General features: G+C 54.6%; 4 protein-coding genes across 4 annotated transcripts; 1 reads left to right on the forward strand and 3 right to left on the reverse strand.

The window, feature by feature from the left end:
• Positions 1–422: 422 nt before the first annotated feature.
• On the reverse strand, positions 423–1,596 carry plr1-1 (Pyridoxal reductase; the record flags this gene model as incomplete). Its single annotated transcript, XM_032025185.1, has 4 exons — positions 423–814; positions 879–1,314; positions 1,382–1,473; positions 1,527–1,596. 4 exons carry the CDS (start codon positions 1,594–1,596, stop codon positions 423–425), a joined length of 990 nt encoding a protein of 329 aa, XP_031878244.1.
• Positions 1,597–2,814: 1,218 nt separating this feature from the next.
• On the reverse strand, positions 2,815–7,604 carry ZRA1-6 (ZEB2-regulated ABC transporter 1; the record flags this gene model as incomplete). The annotated part of the gene is made up of 7 exons (XM_032025187.1): positions 2,815–3,241; positions 3,301–3,530; positions 3,584–3,817; positions 3,870–4,814; positions 4,867–4,891; positions 4,948–6,452; positions 6,504–7,604. The coding sequence occupies 7 exons, from the start codon at positions 7,602–7,604 to the stop codon at positions 2,815–2,817; spliced, it is 4,467 nt and encodes a 1,488-aa protein (XP_031878188.1).
• An 897-nt stretch (positions 7,605–8,501) lies between these two features.
• On the forward strand, positions 8,502–10,750 carry DEP6-1 (Depudecin biosynthesis cluster-specific transcription activator DEP6; the record flags this gene model as incomplete). The annotated part of the gene is made up of 6 exons (XM_032025188.1): positions 8,502–8,537; positions 8,656–8,679; positions 8,757–8,872; positions 8,972–9,363; positions 9,420–9,712; positions 9,779–10,750. The coding sequence occupies 6 exons, from the start codon at positions 8,502–8,504 to the stop codon at positions 10,748–10,750; spliced, it is 1,833 nt and encodes a 610-aa protein (XP_031878189.1).
• A 252-nt stretch (positions 10,751–11,002) lies between these two features.
• psoD (Cytochrome P450 monooxygenase psoD) lies at positions 11,003–12,580 on the reverse strand (the record flags this gene model as incomplete). Its single annotated transcript, XM_032025189.1, has 1 exon — positions 11,003–12,580. The coding sequence occupies one exon, from the start codon at positions 12,578–12,580 to the stop codon at positions 11,003–11,005; it is 1,578 nt and encodes a 525-aa protein (XP_031878218.1).
• Positions 12,581–17,963: the final 5,383 nt, after the last annotated feature.

Consider the following 17,963-nt stretch of genomic DNA (forward strand, 5'->3'; position numbering starts at 1 on the left):
TTTTAGGCTTTGCGCCGATAGCATGTCTGGCCTAACAAGAGCTTCGCGGTTCATTCCAACTCCTGCCACTGAAGACGCGCATTTTTTTGCTACAGAAATATTGTGAAATTGTTGTTGACTTACTGATGGATCAATTTCGAGCTGGATAAGGGCTCGCAGCATGGCCTTTTCGTGTACCGTACCCGCTGGGGATGAGATGAACGACGACTGAAGTGAACATGTCGGCCCTCATCGTACCCTTGACACTGATGGGGACACTGAAACAGGACATGAGAGAGATAAAGTAGCCATTCATCCACAACAAAAGGAACATCAGCCCGTCGTAGGGAGCATCATTATTACATTACAGCAACCTTCCTGCTGCTTGAGAGGCGTTTATAGTTACATGATTCCAACAGAAAACACAAAGAGACCGCCAACCCTTACTGGTTAAGGTACTGCTCGAACTTGCCACCATACCGCTGCCCCGCGACCGGCAAGCTCTCAATCAGCGCCCAGATCTCCTTCAAATCGTCGTCGCTCAGCTGCACGTCCTCGCAGTTCTGCACCACGCGCTCCGCCTTGGTCGAGCCCGGGATCGGGACGGCGCCCTGCCGGCGCACCCATGCGATGGCCACCTGCGCGACGTTCGCGCCCTTGCGCTGCGCAATCTTCTCGACGGCCTCGACGAGCTTGAAGTTCTGCGTGAAGACGTCCGCCTTGAAGCGCGGCAGCATGTGGCGCATGTCGTTGGCGGGGAGGTCCTCGGGCTTGCGGAACTCGCCGGTGAGCAGGCCGCGGCTGACGGGGCTATAGGCGACGAGGGCGATGCCGACTGTGAATGGGTGAGTTAGTAATTGATAAAGCATGATGACGGGCTGGGCATTGTGAGAACTTACGCTCCTGGCATGCCTCCGCGACACCGTTGGTCACGGCATCGGGCGTGAAGATGCTGAGCTCGATCTCGACCGAGTCGATGGGGTGGACGGCGTGCGCACGGCGGATGGTCGCGGCGCTGACTTCGCTGAGGCCGATGCCGCCGATCTTGCCCTCCTTGATGAGCTCCGCGAGAGCCTGGACGGAGGTCTCAATGGGGACGTTGGGGTCGACGCGCGCGCACTCGAAGATGTCTATCTTCTTGACGCCGCCGAGGACGCGGACGGCCTCCTCGACGGAGGCACGGATGCCCTCCGGGGTGCCGTCCGGGATGTGGGTCTTGGCGTCGTAGGCGCCCTTGATGCTCAGGACGACCTTGTCGGCGTCCTCTGGGTATTGCTCGAAGTAGTGCTTGAGCAGGTGCAGGGAGTTTCTATCGGGAGTACCGTAGTGGATGCCCTGTTGTTGGGTTAGTATATCCGAAAGATGATATTGTGAATGGGAGAGAGGGGGATGGTAGGCTTACCCCATTCCAAAAGTTGGCGCCCTGTTCGAGGGCAGTCTTCATCAACTTGACCGATTCGGAGAAGTCAATCTGATCCCAAGGGCGGGTCAATCCTGTGCAGCTTTGTTAGCAAAAAGATGATCTGCCTCAAAGCATATGTGCTCACCCATTAGTCCGTAGCCAGTAGGTCCAATGGCCTTTCCAACGAGGGTCTTGGGTGCTGTGGTGGAGCTCATGTTGGCGATGATTGAGATTGAGATGTAAGTGTGTGTAGTGGAGGTTATAGTGTCTGTAGTGTTTGTAGTGCTGTATAGTGTGCTGAGTGAATGCTGGATTGATGATGTTCTTCAAATTCAAAACCATTCTCAGGTTTTCAGCTGCGTATATATATTCTTCCTTTCAATGTTAGCCATTCCAGCCATCACAGCTGTTCATCGGCAGTCTCTGCGAGTATGCCTACCGTGTACCCAGAAATTAAGTCCGGCCAATTATCTCCTAGTGCGCGGGCCGGGGTCGGCCGCCGCCGCAGCGACTTCTGTCGGTTTCGGGCGGGCCTCAGTGGGGTTAACGGAGCTCATAATAAGATCCGGTCCGTCTCACTCACTCACTCACAGGCTGCAGCTGGCGGTGCAGGACATAGACCCCATTCCTTACGGGGCGGTTCTATCGGATTTAGCATGGCCAAGGTTCTGAATGACGACGCCGTACTCATAAACGTCTACCAAAGGTCCAAATTGAGTGGGTGCCGTCTACCAAAAGCCCAAATGCAAGTCCCACGGTTCAACGCGTCTGCCTAGTTCATTCAGTGTGCCCATTTGGACGGTCCAACGCCGGACATTGATTGAGGCATTGCACCGCTGCACTCGACCTGGGTTCTTTCAACCAAAAAAAGACCGCATTTTGTGGCTGCGCCCGACTTGCCGTACGGAATCGCATTCCTGGTGGCTGCACTTCAAACGCATCTCGATGAATCCTGCCGTTTCAAGGACCAATCGCATGAAGAGTCGCGGCAGCTCTACAGCCCCATGTAGGCCGTGATTGGAGGTGAGGAATATGTTGCATACTCTGTTGATTCAGCACCTTATTTTGTCGTCTTCGCAGTTAAGACACCTCCGCTCCGCCCCGTCAGGTTCTAGATAGCTGTTGTCAAGCGCCTCTGTGAAGCATCCCGGACAGGGAGCTATCCCACTTGCAAGAGTCACATACGCTTGAGACTCATGGTTGAGGGGTTCGAATCAAGTGTGAAGACGCCGGAAAACATGAAATAATAGTGGGTGAGAAAGAAAGTTTACAATGATGAATTACAAAATTACTCTATAAAGTCCTTGCGTTGATACGTCTATGATGATGCAGTCTAGCATGCAAAGCTGCCACCCAATCTCCTCACATCTCAACCCAATACCGCCCCCAAACCCCCATACCTCCGAACTGCACACCAATCTTCTCTTCTTCTACTACTCCTTCTTGACCTTGGTACTCTTCTTCGGCATCCGAAGCAGCCAGTAAAGCAGCGCCGCCGCGGCGATGTTGAAGATGCAGTAAGCCCACATCAGCCCAAAGTTCCTCCACCGGTTCGCAAAGTCGACGTTGATGCCCTTGAGGAACGCGTTCGTGTTGTCCATCGCGCAGTAGCTGCACTCCGTAGCGTTGCCCGCGTCCGGGTTCTCGAGGTACCCGCCCGCCGACGCGATGTAGTCGGCCATGTATTCGCCGCAGGTCTGCGCGCTCGGCGCGCTGAACTTGACGAACTCGTTGGCGGCGCAGTGGACGGGTGCGTTGGCGAGGGAGGTTCCCAGGAAGCCCTCGACGACGTAGGTGAAGGGGTTGACGCGGTACATGAAGATCCAGAAGCCCGGGAGATCGTTGGGGCCGGCGAGGATGCTGGGTTGGTGTTAGTTGGGGTGGTTTTCATTGGATGGATGAAGGGAGTGAAGACGTACCCGCAGAAAGCAAACATCATGATGGCGAACAGGTTGACGATGCCGCTGGCGACTTCGGCGTTGGGAAGACCCGCGATCATCATGTGCGCGAAGGAGCCCGTGAAGACGAAGAAGATCCAAACAAGGAGGAACATGGTGATACCGCGGGAGTCGGTGGCGTCGGTGTGGTAGGCGTTGCGGTACAGGCCGATGGGGAAGTACCAGCAGACAAAGCAGAAGACGGAGGCAAGCTGTCATTTCAGTTAGTCTCTGGTCACACAACGTCAGATCTTGATGATCTTACCGAGTTCCAAGCCATCTCGACGAGGATGTTGGCAATCAAGAAAGCCTTCCACGAGTACGCCTTGGACGGGCGCTCGCGGGCTTCATACATGGTGCGCTGGGAGACGAAAACGGGCATGATCTGCTCGACAACCTGGCTGAAGACAGTGAGGAAGATAAAGACGCCGAACATCTGGTTTTGCAAGCCGCGCTGGGTGTTTTCTGCGTTCAAAAAGGAGAGACCGATGAAGAGAGCCTGTAAATCGGTCAGAATGTAGTCTCGCGCAGGTTGAGAAGGGCTAACTTACAGCACCAAAGGACAAGATACCCTTGGAATAGATGTACGACGGGCTACGCCAGTACTGTTGGAAGACTCGCTTGGTGACCTCGAAGAACTGGGTTCCAAAACCGGCAGCAAATTCTTTGTAGCTAGATGCGTCTTCCGTCTGCGGTGCCTGGACCTGGGCCTGAGCCCCTGAGCTCAAACGAGTCAACTCATCCTGAACGGCCTGATACTCGGGAGTCTGGCGCCAGACAGCGGGCCAGTCGATATCGGTGTGAGCGCCGGGCGCTGCACCGATGACTTCCAGCATATACTCCGCGGGATTCGCGCCAGGAGGGCACTCAGGCCCGCCGTTCCGGACGAAATAATCAACCAAAGTCTGCGAATTCTTTCCAATCTCACCAAAGTACACGGTGCGTCCACCACGCGCAAGCAGCAACAGTCTATCAAACCGTTGGAACAGCATCGCGGAAGGCTGGTGGATCGTACAGAGGATCGCCTGACCGCTCTTGGTCAGCTTCTCCATGAGGTTGCAGATGGACCACGAGGTCTGGCTGTCGAGGCCCGAGGTCGGCTCGTCGAGGAATAGCAGGAGCTGGGGGCGGGCCGCGAGCTCGACGCCGATGGTGAGGCGCTTCCTCTGCTCGACGTTGAGACCCTCGCCGGGCTCGCCGATGACGGCGTCGGAGTACTCTTCCATGCCGAGGAGGGCGATCACGGTGTCGACGTAGGCGAGCTTTTCGGCACGGGAGTAGGTGGCGGGCTGGCGCAGAAGGGCGGAGAAGTTGAGGGCCTCGCGGACGGTGGAGGTGTGTAGGTGGAGGTCTTGCTGGGTTACGTAGCCGGTTTTGCGTTGGAAGGAGGAGTCGCGGGGCTGGCCGTTTACGAGCATTTCGCCGGTGATGACGCCCATTGTGACGCGGGTTGCGAGGACGTCGAGGAGAGTTGTTTTGCCGGCGCCGGAGACACCCTGCAAAGCTTATTAGCAGGAGCAAAATCTGTGTATGAACGGGGAGACTTACCATCAAAGCCGTCAGAGTTCCTGGTCTGTACCAAAAATGTCAGTTGAGCTGCAACAGCGGGTTGTGAGGAGCATGACTTACTTCACCCAGCCATCGACATGGTCGAGAATCCGGCGAGGTTCACCCTTGATCTTGATATCGTAGCACACATCCTTCCAGTGGAAGACAGAAGTCTGCTTCTCCATTCCAGCAACACCCTCAGAGTCCTCCTTGTCAGTCTGCTGGGCTCGGGTAGTCGTACCGCTCTCAACATCGACAGCGCCAGACTTGCGGCGCTTGCTCATTGCCGCACGGCTAAAGACCAGAACCTCACCCTTGGAGCGCTCAGAAGCGACGTACTCCGTGGCGATTAGGTGGAGACCCATGAAGAGAATCGTGTAAGCGATCAAGACACCGAAGTTCCTCCAGCGGTGCGAGTTCTTGAAGCCGTAGGACGTCAAAAGGTAGGTGGTACCGCTAACGAAGTCCTGACCAGGGACGGATCCAGCTGAAGAGCAGACCTTCTCGTTGGCCGCGACGGAGGCGTACCCGGGACCCATGGGCACGAATGTCGAACAGGGGAAGTTGCGCCCGACAAACTCGTTAAGCATGACGCTCTCGAGACCGTAGAAGACGGGATTGATCCAGCGGACCCAGCCGAGCCAGTCCTGCATGTACTGCGGTGGGATGGCGAATCCGGTGTATAGGGCGATGAGGAGTAGAATGATGGACGCTGGGGCAAGGGCCTGGGCGACGGACTTAGTGACGGAGCCAATGAGACGGAACATCATCGACATCGAGAGCGTCATGGTGAAAGAGATGAGGAGGAAGAAGAAGAATGCGCCGGGTTCTCTGCGTAGGTTGCCCATGAAGTACAGGATTGTATTCATCAGGATGGCGTTGAAAATCTTGTAGGGGAGATCCACGATCATTGCAGACAGGGCTTCTGCCGAGGGATGGTACAGGGCGTAGCGGGAGTGTTTTTCGACGATTTTCCGTTTGGCGTACAGTGTCATGATCTCGAGAATACTCCCGAAGGCGTTGATGATAACCGTGAAGAACAACAGGATGGCGCGGCGGAAGAAGCTGGATGTGTCGGTAGGTAGGTTGTAGAACAGACTGCTGATGATCAGGGCCTCGAAGATGTTCGTGATGAGCATGGTGAGCGTGATGCTCGGGTCGCCCTTCAACATTACCCAGCTTCTCCACAGCGTCAGGTTCATCTGCTCCGTGTACGAGAGCGTAAAGGGAGACTTGGCGCGCTGAGACTTGGACTGATCCATGCGGCGAGCCTCGAGGAACTTTTGGAAGTGCTCGCCGCCAAAGGGGTGGCGCTGCAGGTAGTCGTCGACTTCTGCGAGGAGGCGGGTGCGGTGCTGGCTGGCCTTCCAGGCCTGGGCGAACTCGTCGGGGCTGCGGGGTGTCTTGCCCTCCCAGCCGGGGCGGATGACACGCTCTTGATGGCTGGTCATGGACGTGAGGAAGTCGGCGGTGGTTTGCTGTTCGGGGCAGACAAAGCCGAGGCCTTCGAAGTAAGCCTTTGCTTCGGTGGTCTTGCCGAAGAAGATCTGGCGGCCTTCGTATAAAACGACAACCTTGTCAAAAACCTGGAACTTGTTAGTTTATGATGATTGGATGGTAAGAGAAGTTAGACTTACATCGTAAGCGTCCTGGGAAGCTTGGTAGATAGCAACGCAGGAGGTGCAGCCCATGACATCGGCTTGGAGTCTCAAAGTGCGGCAAAACTCAAGGGCGTTGGCACTGTCGAGACCGCGAGTACTGTTATCCCAGCACTGCAGAGGCGAGTACGAAAGCGCTGCCTCGGCAATGGTGACACGCTTGCGCTCACCGCCGGATACACCACGAACGAAGTCATCACCAACACGAGTATTCTTCGTATGCGAAATGCCAAACATGGCCATCGTCACATCACGAAGATGCTCAGCATACTCCCGCCTCGTGACGCCTTCCGGGATGTTCTTCGGGCACCGGGCACGAGCGGCGAAGTACAGCGTGTCGCCAACGGTCAAGTGCGGGAAGTGGTGGTCGACTTCGGCCGTGTAAATCGCCTCGCCTCTGAACGCCGTGCGCATCTCCTTGGGATGAATTCCCTGGTAGTTGATGGTTGCGCCGTCGCTGATGTGGAACCCGTGGGTGTCTCCTGCAATGGTTCGCAGGAGAGTTGAACAGCCCGATCCAGGGGGACCAAGGACAGCCAACATCTCACCACTGTGAACGACGCCCTCGAGATCGTGGAGAATATCGATGCGTTGCTCCTTGGCTCCAGCGAGCTTCTTGACCATCGTCGCAGCTTCGAGGAAGACATTGCCGACGCTCTTCTGATAGTCCGTGGAAGTACCGAAGCCGAAGACGTTGAGGTCCTTGAACGCAATGCCGGTCGTCTTGGGCGGGTTGCCCTCAGAGGTGTCGGTGCGGATGTCGTAGAACGCCTTTGCCCATTTTCTCGCGTTGAAGTTGGGGCTGGCGGGATTCAAAGGGCCCTCGGCGGGAACGGGGAACAAAGCACCTGGGGCGCCATGGGACTGGGTAGTGAATCGGCGGGCGAGTTGCAAGACCTCGTTGTTCATCCGCTCCTCCTGCTCAGCTGCGTCCTCGTGCTTGACCCATTCCTTCTCAGCCACGGTGGTGGCCGAGTTGGACACCGAATCCGACGTTGAAGGCTTGTGCTGCTTCTCGTTCGCGGTTGTTGGGGGGGGCAGAACGGCGCTGTCGGTCTCCGTGTCGCTGTCAGACCGCATTGTTGGCTCGAGAGGTCTCTCAGACCAGACGGCACGGATTTCAAAAGTCTGAGTAAGATTGACAGAGTCTTGAGAATTAATGTGACAAAGTAGTAAATAACAAGACCGATGTAGTAATGAGGTACGATCATCAGTTGAAACCGAGTTGACTGAAAGTGGAATGGAATAGAAAATGACATCCCATCTTCGGGACGAGATTCATAAATAATAAACATGGTAGCATGCACGATCTGAAGGATCTTATCTCTATCATCATCATTGTTTGCTTTCGTCAGCCCGTGTTGTTGGTTCTGGACAATCGGATGTTCGGTTGTGGAGAGTCCGAAGGTCCGCCTTTAGGGGACTTTTTCAGCCCTATGAAACATCATTTCGGACTCAGCCAAGCCTCTCGAAAGACTCATTTTGACCTGGAACCCAGCGCTAGCCACGTCTATGACTTATCGGTGTGGCTTGGCCCAGGAACTTGCCGTCTCCCCCTTAATGTGCATTAACAATCTCAAGCATCACCAGCCGGTCGCAGCTGTTCTGACCACTTTTCCCCAGCTTTTGACAGCCCGGAAGATCAGTTTTCACGATTCCGGTGGGCTGCCGGATTTCTCGGGAACCCTGGTCGAGCTGCCCGCGGCCCCCGTTCCTCGAGCTCGCGCGGATCCGTGCTAAGCAGGCCCCCCTTGCCAAGCCAGCAAGCGGTAACCAATTTGACTTTGGCAGACAAAACCATGTCTGTCCCGGAGATTCCACGTCCATGATGCGTCAGATCGGCTCGGGTGGGCTAGTCGCGGGCCTGTACATGGTTATTTGTCTTCCGACTCCCCCTCTGTTTACCCTCTCTTGCACCCGCGCGCCCCTCACAGCCCATTTCTCCGCCCTCCGAACGTCTCGCGAGCCTAGCCAGCCATGGCGGATCAGTCAGCACATTTGAACCCGCTCTCGGTGCGTAGCGGAGATTCCCATGGCCCATTGTCCGCTCTCTGGTTCTTCTCAGGGGCAATGGGCATCTGCTTTGGTGGCTCTCATGGCTGACAGTTGTGTCTCATCTCGCTGTGTGTAGTGCAAAAGATGCAAACACAGAAAGGTCAGTTCTGCATTCCTCCCGGCGACAGCGCTGTTCACGAGCATCATCAACTGACGGGTTGTCTTCGACATCATCAGGTCCGGTGTAGTCGGGTGATGCCGACATGCGATAGATGTAAAACACACGACATCGACTGCGTCTATCCCCAAAGGGTCAAGAGGAAAGTGACCAAGACCCTGACGGACCGTCTCTCGTAAGTCTCCGCCCCTCCACTTTCCTCCGTGCCGTCTCTCCGATGGCCAGATTTACGAGAGATCGTTGGCTCAAACTCGGTTTCTTGGCGACTCCCCAGCACGACGGATGACGCGCTCTCAACCATCCTGGAACGGTTACAGCGCGTCGAGGAGCACTGCACCACGCTGCCGAATGGGGGCCAAGCCGTTGGCTCTCTAGATGCCGCACCCCCTGCTCCCGCGTCTGATCTTCCCGCCCCGCTGCGGCACACGTCAACATCCAACAGCGCGCCGTCCAACGTCTCCTCTCCGGCTCCCTCGAGCGCGGCGGTGGTGGCGTCCCCCTGGACGTCTTTTGCCACCCCGAGCGCGACTCCTGAGATTGACACGGCAGCCATCTTGAAAGATGCCGTTGATCAGGTTCAACGATTGAGGTTACAGACTATCGCTACCGCAACCATCACTGAGAACGTCACTATTCCACCAGAATTGTGTAAACAATGGATCGAGAGTATGTTGGAACTCAACCCCCGTCGTATCATTAATCGTTACTCACTCTGTTGCAAGATTACTTCACCCACATGCAAACAGAGATGTTTGTCAGTTTGATAAATCTCAAACTCATCAAGCTGATTCCCGATCTGCTTGATCTTCCTCATGTTCATTTAGATCCGGCTATTCTCGTGGTTTACTACGGTATTCTCTATCACGGTTGCGCTCTAGGCGCAACCTTTGAGGGCAATGCCGGCAGCGGCTTGCAGTATGTGCGCATGCTGTATCTATGTTGCCTTCGTTCCCTGCCTCTCTGGCAACGGGAAGCAACAGGGACAACGACAGACTTCATAGCTGCGATCTTCATGGTGAGCTTCGCACCGAAAAGTACTTTACGAACCGAAATGGTTTTGCTAACTAATCGTGATTTACAGTGTCGCACAGCTGCCGAATGCTTCGACGAAGAGCTAAGCTGGCGGATGTACACCTACGCCACCGACTACGCACAGAAGCTGAACATTCACAACCTCGACGCTCACACAGAAGGCACCAGCGTTCTTCTAGACCAGGCCAAACTCGATGCCGACCGGAAGGGTTTCTGGGAAATGATCCAGATCGACTTCTTCTTCCGCCTTTTATTCAACAAGCCACCGTCAATCACCGCCAGCATCAACTCCTGGAAGGTCAACCTGCCCTGGCTATCAGCAGACGCACAACCAGACATCAACGCCGTGCCAACCATCGCTTTCCTCGTTGGTTCGCGCCAGACCTTCATCCTCTCGCGGTTCTTCCAGGAGCTCGAAAACAGCAACTGCACCGAGGAGGAGATGCGGCCCAAGACCGAGGACCTCTGCCGCGAGATCGGCCAGCTCTTCGCGGAGTGGGGCGTCGAGGAGTGGGTGACCAAGACCATGTCCAGCGAGAACAAGTCGGAGGCCTGGATGATGAGCGACATCGCCATGTCCGGGTACACGTACGTCATCTTCATGCTGCGCAAGCTCTCCGTGCTGCGCTCTAACTCGCCGCGGCCGGTCATGTCCGACGCCGACGTGCCCGACTCGCCGCTCGCTGTCGACGCGTCGCGCCGCCTGCTGAGCGTCGTCCACATGGTGCTGGTCAAGAACCCGTTCCCGGAGACGATGTGTGTTCTGTTTGGCATGTATCGCCTGTATGTCGCGTACGCGTGTCTGATGAACAGCGTTCTGCATTCGGCCGATGTTCGCGCGCATATGGACGATGTCGGGTTGCTTGAGCAGTTGTGTGATGTGATGACGGTTGCGTCAAGAGGGGAGAAGGACTTTGTGCCGTTGATCAGGGCGATCCAGAGCTTGGGGATGGAAGTAAAGAGGAGGCTTAATGAGCCGGGGACGAGTATTACCACACCGATGCTGGGCTTGGGAACATGAGACTGTTGCTGTTTGTTCTCGTGTTTTTTCTGCTTGTCGTTCAGCCTGTCATTTCATGGGGCTTTGTACAACCATGGTCATCACGGAAAATGGACTGAAGCTCTTCTGGTCTGTCATGGGCGGTGAAATCGGGTATCATGATCTTGCTGGACTATTTCGGGGCGCTGTACGTGAATTGAAAATAGAGATGGCTGAGACATTCGAATTCATTGAATAATCATTACTCTTATTATTAATGCCCACCAGATTAAGTTACTGTAGAAGGGGATCGTCCTTCAATGACTGCTCATACGCTTTCTCTATCAGCTCCGTTCTTTCAGGGCTTCTCGGCTTGAGATCAAAATCAAAGTGCTTCGGCTGAACGTTAAAACCCTCCACAAAATTGTAAACAGGGGGTATCATCTCCTCTCCGGCAGAATTCTTGGCTCTGTTGACGTTGCAACCCCAAGCCAGCATCGCAATCTTAAGGTTGAGACTCCTCTCGGCAATGTTGATACCCTGGCAGATTCGTCGGCCGTGGCCGAACGCGGAGTAGTTCTGCAGATTGGGGTACTGCGTCAGAGGCTCTTTGTACGTCGGGAACGATGGGTCCAGCCAGCGATCGGGGTTGAAGACTTCAGGGTCGGGATACTGCTCCGGGTCTCGCTGGATAGCCCACTGCACGGCATGCACCACAGTTCCCTTCTTAAAGAAATAGCCGTTGTAAGTGTCGTCTTCCGTCAAGCGATGGGGGAATCCTCCGGCGGTGATGGGGTAGACGCGAATCGTCTCCTTGACACACGCTCTCACAAGAGGCAGCGCCGCAATATCGGTGAAGGTGGGTAATCTGTCGGGCCCGACGACTGAGTCAACCTCCTTTTGAAGCTTCTCAAACCATCCCGGGTTCCGCACCATGCACAACACAAATGACGCGAGCGCCGACCCCGAGGTTGTGGCCGCGGCCTGGAACACGGACCCGAGCATCCAGTTCGCCTCGCGGCGCGTGAGGCCCCACTGCTCCTTCGTCTCTAGCCAGTTCCGCGCCCATGACGGCGACTTGCTGCGGTCGATGAGCTCGTGGAAGAAATCCTCATCGCGCCGGCGGCGTGCGCGGAGGTACTTCTTCCAGGGCGCGAGCCACTCGGGCACGTACATGAGCGACGGGAACAGGTCGACCAGGTACGCCCCGGGCGACCCGACGCGCTCGAGCTCATGAACGATGTCGAGAATCATCCTCGCGTCGCGGTCATGTCCGCTCTCGAGGCGTAGACCATAGATGATGCGCAGGCCCAGCCCGACGCTGAAGCGCTCGAAGAGCGCCTCGTAGTCGCTGGGGTCGCGGAGCAAGTCGCGCAGCAGGCGGATGCCCTCAATCTTCTGCTCCGTCTCGTAGAGCGGGGCGACCGGGGACATTGTCACCTGGTGCAGGAACCGGCGGTACTTGCGCCATTGCTCGTCGTACGGGAGCAGCAGCAGCATGTGGTCGTCCGTGAGGAGGTGCGATGACGCCGGCGCATAGTGGCGGTCGCTGTAGATGTTCCCGCGCTGGCGGAGGAGGTCGTTGGCGGCGGTCTCGGTGCCGAGTAGGACGTGCTCCTGGCCCGGGATGGAGAGTCGGACGATGGGGCCGTGCTCCTTGATGAGTTCGTGGAAGGCGAGCCACGAGTGTATTGGGTGAATGGACAGGAGATTACCGATGAGGGGCTTCGGCTTCGGGCCCGGCGGGAGGGCCGTTCCCGGTGGGAGTTGTTGCTGTTTCCTTGGCTTCAGGGCGGTCAAGATGAGGGCGAAGAGGATCGCGGCCCCGGCTGCTAGGTACGGGTTCACGACGCCGCCCAGGGAGGGAGACATCTTTGAGCGGGCTCTACACGATGATGACTGGCGATGGTTGGGATGCTGCGTGGGACATGTCTCATTGCCCAGGTTCTGTCTGGCTCGTGCGAGCGAAGATCTTCATGTGGGAATGTGGAAACAAAATTCTTCAGCAATGGGGTTTTTGACTGCCGGCAGGTCTTTGTGCTGTGACAGCGGAGGCCCCCGCATCATAGTAGCTCTTTGTTATCAGTCTAGACCCCCACTCATGGACAGGCGATACCAATTAGAGATGGTGGCTTGGAAATACGGCCTTAGCAACGGTAGTGCTAGACGGGTGGTCGGGTGGCTCGAGTCATGTCCGACGATACGCAACAGGATATCAAGCACGTATTGAAAGTCCTGATGTTCGTCATTGGATACCACACACATGTTGCTGCTAACAACAGAGCTTTGTTACCGATGCGCCAATGTGGCACAGCATGCAGCGAACCACATGGTTTATGGGGTAGGTGGCCCAAGCTTCAAGACCCAAGTTGAATGATCAAGAGATGATCTTCAGAAATTCAGAAGCTCGTTATCTGAGACTCGTTGTGTGAGACACTGGTCTTTGGTCTATGTCTAGGACTGGGCCTGGAATCTCAAAATGCATGATAGTGCCGGCACAATCCGGGTACAAAAAAAAAAAAAAAAAAAAAGAAACTTAGAAGCTGAAGCATTTGATCCATCAACTCCCCTTGGAGCCAATCATCGCCTTCGCAATTTTGACGCACTCCAAGTCCGTCTAGGGAATATTACCCTTGTATATGCCTTGACTGATGCTGCAAAACACCTTAAAGCGTGCATCGGAAGCTTTTCCCACCATCCAATCACGTGTCCCAGTGCTTTTTGCGCTCTAGATGTGAATGCTGGCTTGGTCTCCATCGCCAAGTGCTGGTCATGCTCGCTGACGGCAGCCTCGAGCCTGCGCATGATTTCGTCGTGCTCTATCTTAAGCAGTCGAATGTGTTCCGGGTCATTTTCATATCGAGCATATTGTAACGGTAATTTGCCGAACCTGTTCTTCGTCCAAACACTGGGTTCATGTTTGACAAGACGATCAACTGCCTCTGTATTCGAGAGTCGCATTGCGTAAGAGAGGGGGGTTTCTCCGTCATGTGCGGCACTGGTGTTGGCGCCCCAGGTGAGAAGTAACTGTAGGATCTCACTCCGCCTTGCATAAATGGCGTGGAAAATTGGTGGCCGCCTTTCAAAGTCCTTGGCTTCAATGTCTGCGCCTTTCTCCAAAAGCAAACTAACAACCTTATGATGGCCATGTGTGATAGAAAACACCAGCGGCGTCGTGCCTTTCTGATCATCCGGTATCTCAGTGTCAGCGCCTTGCTGAAGGAGGAGCTGGACAATCCGGTCATGTCCATTCCTGGCAGCCAATAATAGCGACGTTCGGTGACTTCCATCGGTCGCATTGATGTTAGCCTTTCGGCTTAACAAGTGGTTGACAACGTCGAAGTGGCCCATATAGGCAGCGATGGCTAACACAGGGCAATCGGCTCCGAAATCAACTCCGTTCGGGAAACACGACAAGCCTTTCTCATTGGCATCGGCTCCATGATTGAGTAGGCATTCAACAATACCAGAAAATCCCAGACGAGCAGCCACAGCCAAGGTAGGCTCATTCCGAGCCGTTAGAGGCGATTCAGACTGATTTTGAAACCCGCCTCTCACATCTGCTCCCCTTTTCAACAGCGTTCGGGCAATTGCACAGTGATTTGCCTTCACTGCCACATCTAGTAGAGTCTCGCCGTCTCTTGTTACTGCCACATTTAGTACAGTCTGGCCTTCTCTTGTTCGAAAGCTGGCGTGAGTCTCTTTCTTCAACAACATCTTAAGGGCTGCAGGGTGCCCTAGCAGGGCCGCTGTGGCTAAGGGAGACTGTCCGCGGCTGTCCGAGCGTTTCGCAGCAAACCCCATGGATATGAGTGACTCCAGCACTGGAATGTTGTCTGTAGCAACTGCCAGAGATAGAGCACCTCGCCCTTCGGAATCTTCGACAGTAACATCGGCTTCCAGGAAGTCCCAGAGATATTCCATGGCAGCAATATGTCCCACAGTAACGGCACGAATGAACGCTCTCCGTACAATGTTAGGAATATTATCTGTTGAAGGAATGTCGCTTAGTTGAAGATCTCTACAAAGACTGGTCAACATCGAGTATTGCCATTGTCTTTGTCTGCTCTTTGAGTACGCTATCAACTCTTGGACCGAATTGAATTCCAGGGAAATTTCAAATTGAATTGCCTCTTTTTCGCTCAGGAGATCAAGGAGATGTAGATCTTGAGCTTGCTTTTTGCCCTTCAGGGGCCTCTTGAACTCTGCCAACTTCAAGCTGACCGGCCAACTTTTTGCCAAGAATTCCAAGAGCAATTTTGTGTGTGCAAGTATGTTCAGCTCCCGATCTGCGTCCACGCCGATGTGCATAGGTTGTGGCGCTTTAGCCAGCGCTCCCAACGTGGTCATGTAGAGTTTGGAGTTAGGCGAATCTTGGAACAGCTTCAACTCCAACGTCAAAGAGTCGCTGCTTGCAATATTGCTGCCGAGAAAGCCATCTGAATCGGCTGCTGTTCGAGCAATTATGTCCAGAGCCGTATCCCTAGACGCAACCATCAGATGGCAACTTGCGCGCACTTCCATTTGCTGGACGCGGAGTTCGAGGGCAAAGATAAAATCTTTCAATTCCCCCGTCTTTTGGCGGACCTTCCACCATGACCGCCGAGCTGCATCGTATCGAATATCCATAACGGTACTAAGGACAGCTCTATCTTCGTTCCATTGTCCATCGGAATAGGTAGCGACGATGTCCAAGTCGGTTTCAAGGAGTTTAGCCCACTGAGCGACGTGAAAGCCGTATTTGCAGTGACTCAGAGCAGCTTTATTGCTTGGCAGCAATGCCCTAAGTCGAATGGGTCTGGGTGCCAAACTTACTTCCGATGGAGGTACACACAGAAGTGCTTTTGTCCCCGCCGGTCGTATGTATTCTCGAGGCACTGCGCCAGGCGTAATGCAAAAGAGGGGGATGCCCACCGCTGCATCAGTGCGGTTCATCAATCGACAGTTCAGGATTCCAACAGCGTGTCCAGTCTTGGTGTTGCTGAGACAGAGCCGCAACGACAAGCAGCCTCTCGCGGTCTCTAGCCCCTCTATGGTTGAGCTCTTATTCTCCATTGCCACTATTTGGCCACTGTGCATGAAGTCGGCCGGGCTGGTGGCTAGAGCGTTCCCAAAGAGATTGATGTCGGTGTTTTGATTTTCGCCGCCGTCGTTCAGGCCAAAGCTCATGCCCCACGCTAGGACTGAATCGTCCGCCGTTTTCTTGATGATTTCTTCCTGGAGTCGAATGAATGCATGCTCCTCTTCCCCATATATCATGGGCATCATGACATCAAAGATCCCTAGGAGACAATATGCCAAGTCTTCCTTTCTCTTTGTGACTCTTTTGGCTGCCCAAGACATTCGCTGTGCGACGCTAGCATTGCTTAAATCATCGAAACCAATAAGAATCCCATGTGGGATACCTGTAATGCTTCCGATGGCACCAGCCAATTCAAACTTCTCTCCTAACGGGTACCATTTGTTGTCAAAGAATCTGAGGCTTCTAGGAGCTAGGAGCTCCTGCAAGGTCCACCCCCGTGTAAACCAACGACTCCTGTGAAACTGGTCCAGATCGATCTCTCCATTATGACCCGATACGTCCGCTAGGTAAACGTAACAAATGGCTGATTCCTTGTACCATCGGAACATAGAGTTAATGGCTTCGCCCAGTTCGACAGAGTTGCTTTTGTCGATACAGCAAGTGTCAATCCAGACGTGGCTGTAGCCATCAGATTTTGCCTGCCTGCAGAGTCCATCCAGCTTATTTCCGACTCGTCGCTGGATTGAACCCTCTTGCTGCTGCATGTCATGGAACGATATCTCCTCGTGGTCTTGTCCCCATGTATGAGACAAGATAGCGTAGCTCGGGATATCGCTGTGGAATTCCTCCAACCTGCCTGATTTGACGTTGATGAGTCGCATAGCAAGGACGACCGGGCTGCCACGGAGCCACGCAGGCACCCGTATCGACAGGAAGATACGGAGATGCAGATGAAGTTCTAGAACCTGCAACACGTGCCGGGGGAACAGAATTTTGGGCGTCCTTAGATAAATGATACAGAGCAGCAAAGCTGAGACTGACGATGCCTCAATGGGTGATGTCTTCGCAAGGGATGCGATATGTGCAGGAAGAAGAATCAGGCTGCAATGAATCTTGTCGAGCCAACCCACGTCATCACGTTCGAGACAATCATCAGCTAATAGGTCAGAAATCAGAAGTAAGCCCTACGCCAACACGGTGATACGCGTTGTCTGAGCTACATGTAAGCGAGATACAGCTGGTGCTAATAGGTCGAATGTTGTAGGCCGGTCCAGGCCGTATGTGATACAGCATACGGTGAGGCCGCTGACCTACGAAAATCGTCAAAAACCACTCATTACCTACCTAGTAGTTTTGTGGTTTTAGCGCACATCAATTTGTCTGACAAGGTTTGACAAGATAAGCTGGAATACTGTCAAAAGCTGATCTTCAAAGGTGGAAAAACAAATATTATGACAGATGCATCTGGAGCGTGTGCCGCTGACTTTCGCAATGCATCAACGGGAGCCCATTATGTTCCTATGCAGGGATAATCATTGCCATCGCGATTATCCAAGGCCATGAGGAGCATTTCGAAGTAATCGTGGGCCCTTTTCTATCCCACTTGACGCCTGTAGACCATTAAACCTACATCAAGTCGATATTTATGCTTCTCCACGTTTCGCCGGTGAGGTACCATGTCCTCGGGTCCGCGGCCGACCGACCTGCAACTCACCCAACCCGCGTACCCGCGGGGTCCCCGACCCTCGGCCGCCGGGTTCTTCGGGCCCCGTCCGCGCCGCCCTTGCACCCCGCCGCCGAGGTCAATCGACGATGACGATGAAGACAGCTGGATTTCTACCAGTGAGTAAAGTTAGTGATCGGGTGTATCCCCGACGCAAGGACGGCGCAGACGACTAGTAGCATATTATCTAACAAACTGCCACACTCTGTGCACTGCAATGTTCATCTCACCCTCAAAGTCAGACGTTCGGCGATTAATTACCCAATTCGCTCCCTCGGGAAGTGGGTAGACGGCATGCCACCGGCGCTCTATCCGCGGACCGCTGAAAGGGCACCCGCCGGGGGAAAAGCCAACATGGCGGATAAGGGCAAGAGTTCCAGACCGTATCTTGTTGGTCGCATCCCACAGAGCAGTTTATATCGTCACTGTGTTTTCGATGTATAAGAAGCGCATGTTCTCCCACCCCGCGCCCGGGAAACCCGGGGTCCGACGGGCGCCCGACGCACCAC

This window comes from Colletotrichum fructicola, assembly GCF_000319635.2.
Source record: "Colletotrichum fructicola Nara gc5 chromosome Unknown KSG_Nara_v1_contig01, whole genome shotgun sequence".
Lineage (NCBI taxonomy): Eukaryota > Fungi > Ascomycota > Sordariomycetes > Glomerellales > Glomerellaceae > Colletotrichum > Colletotrichum fructicola.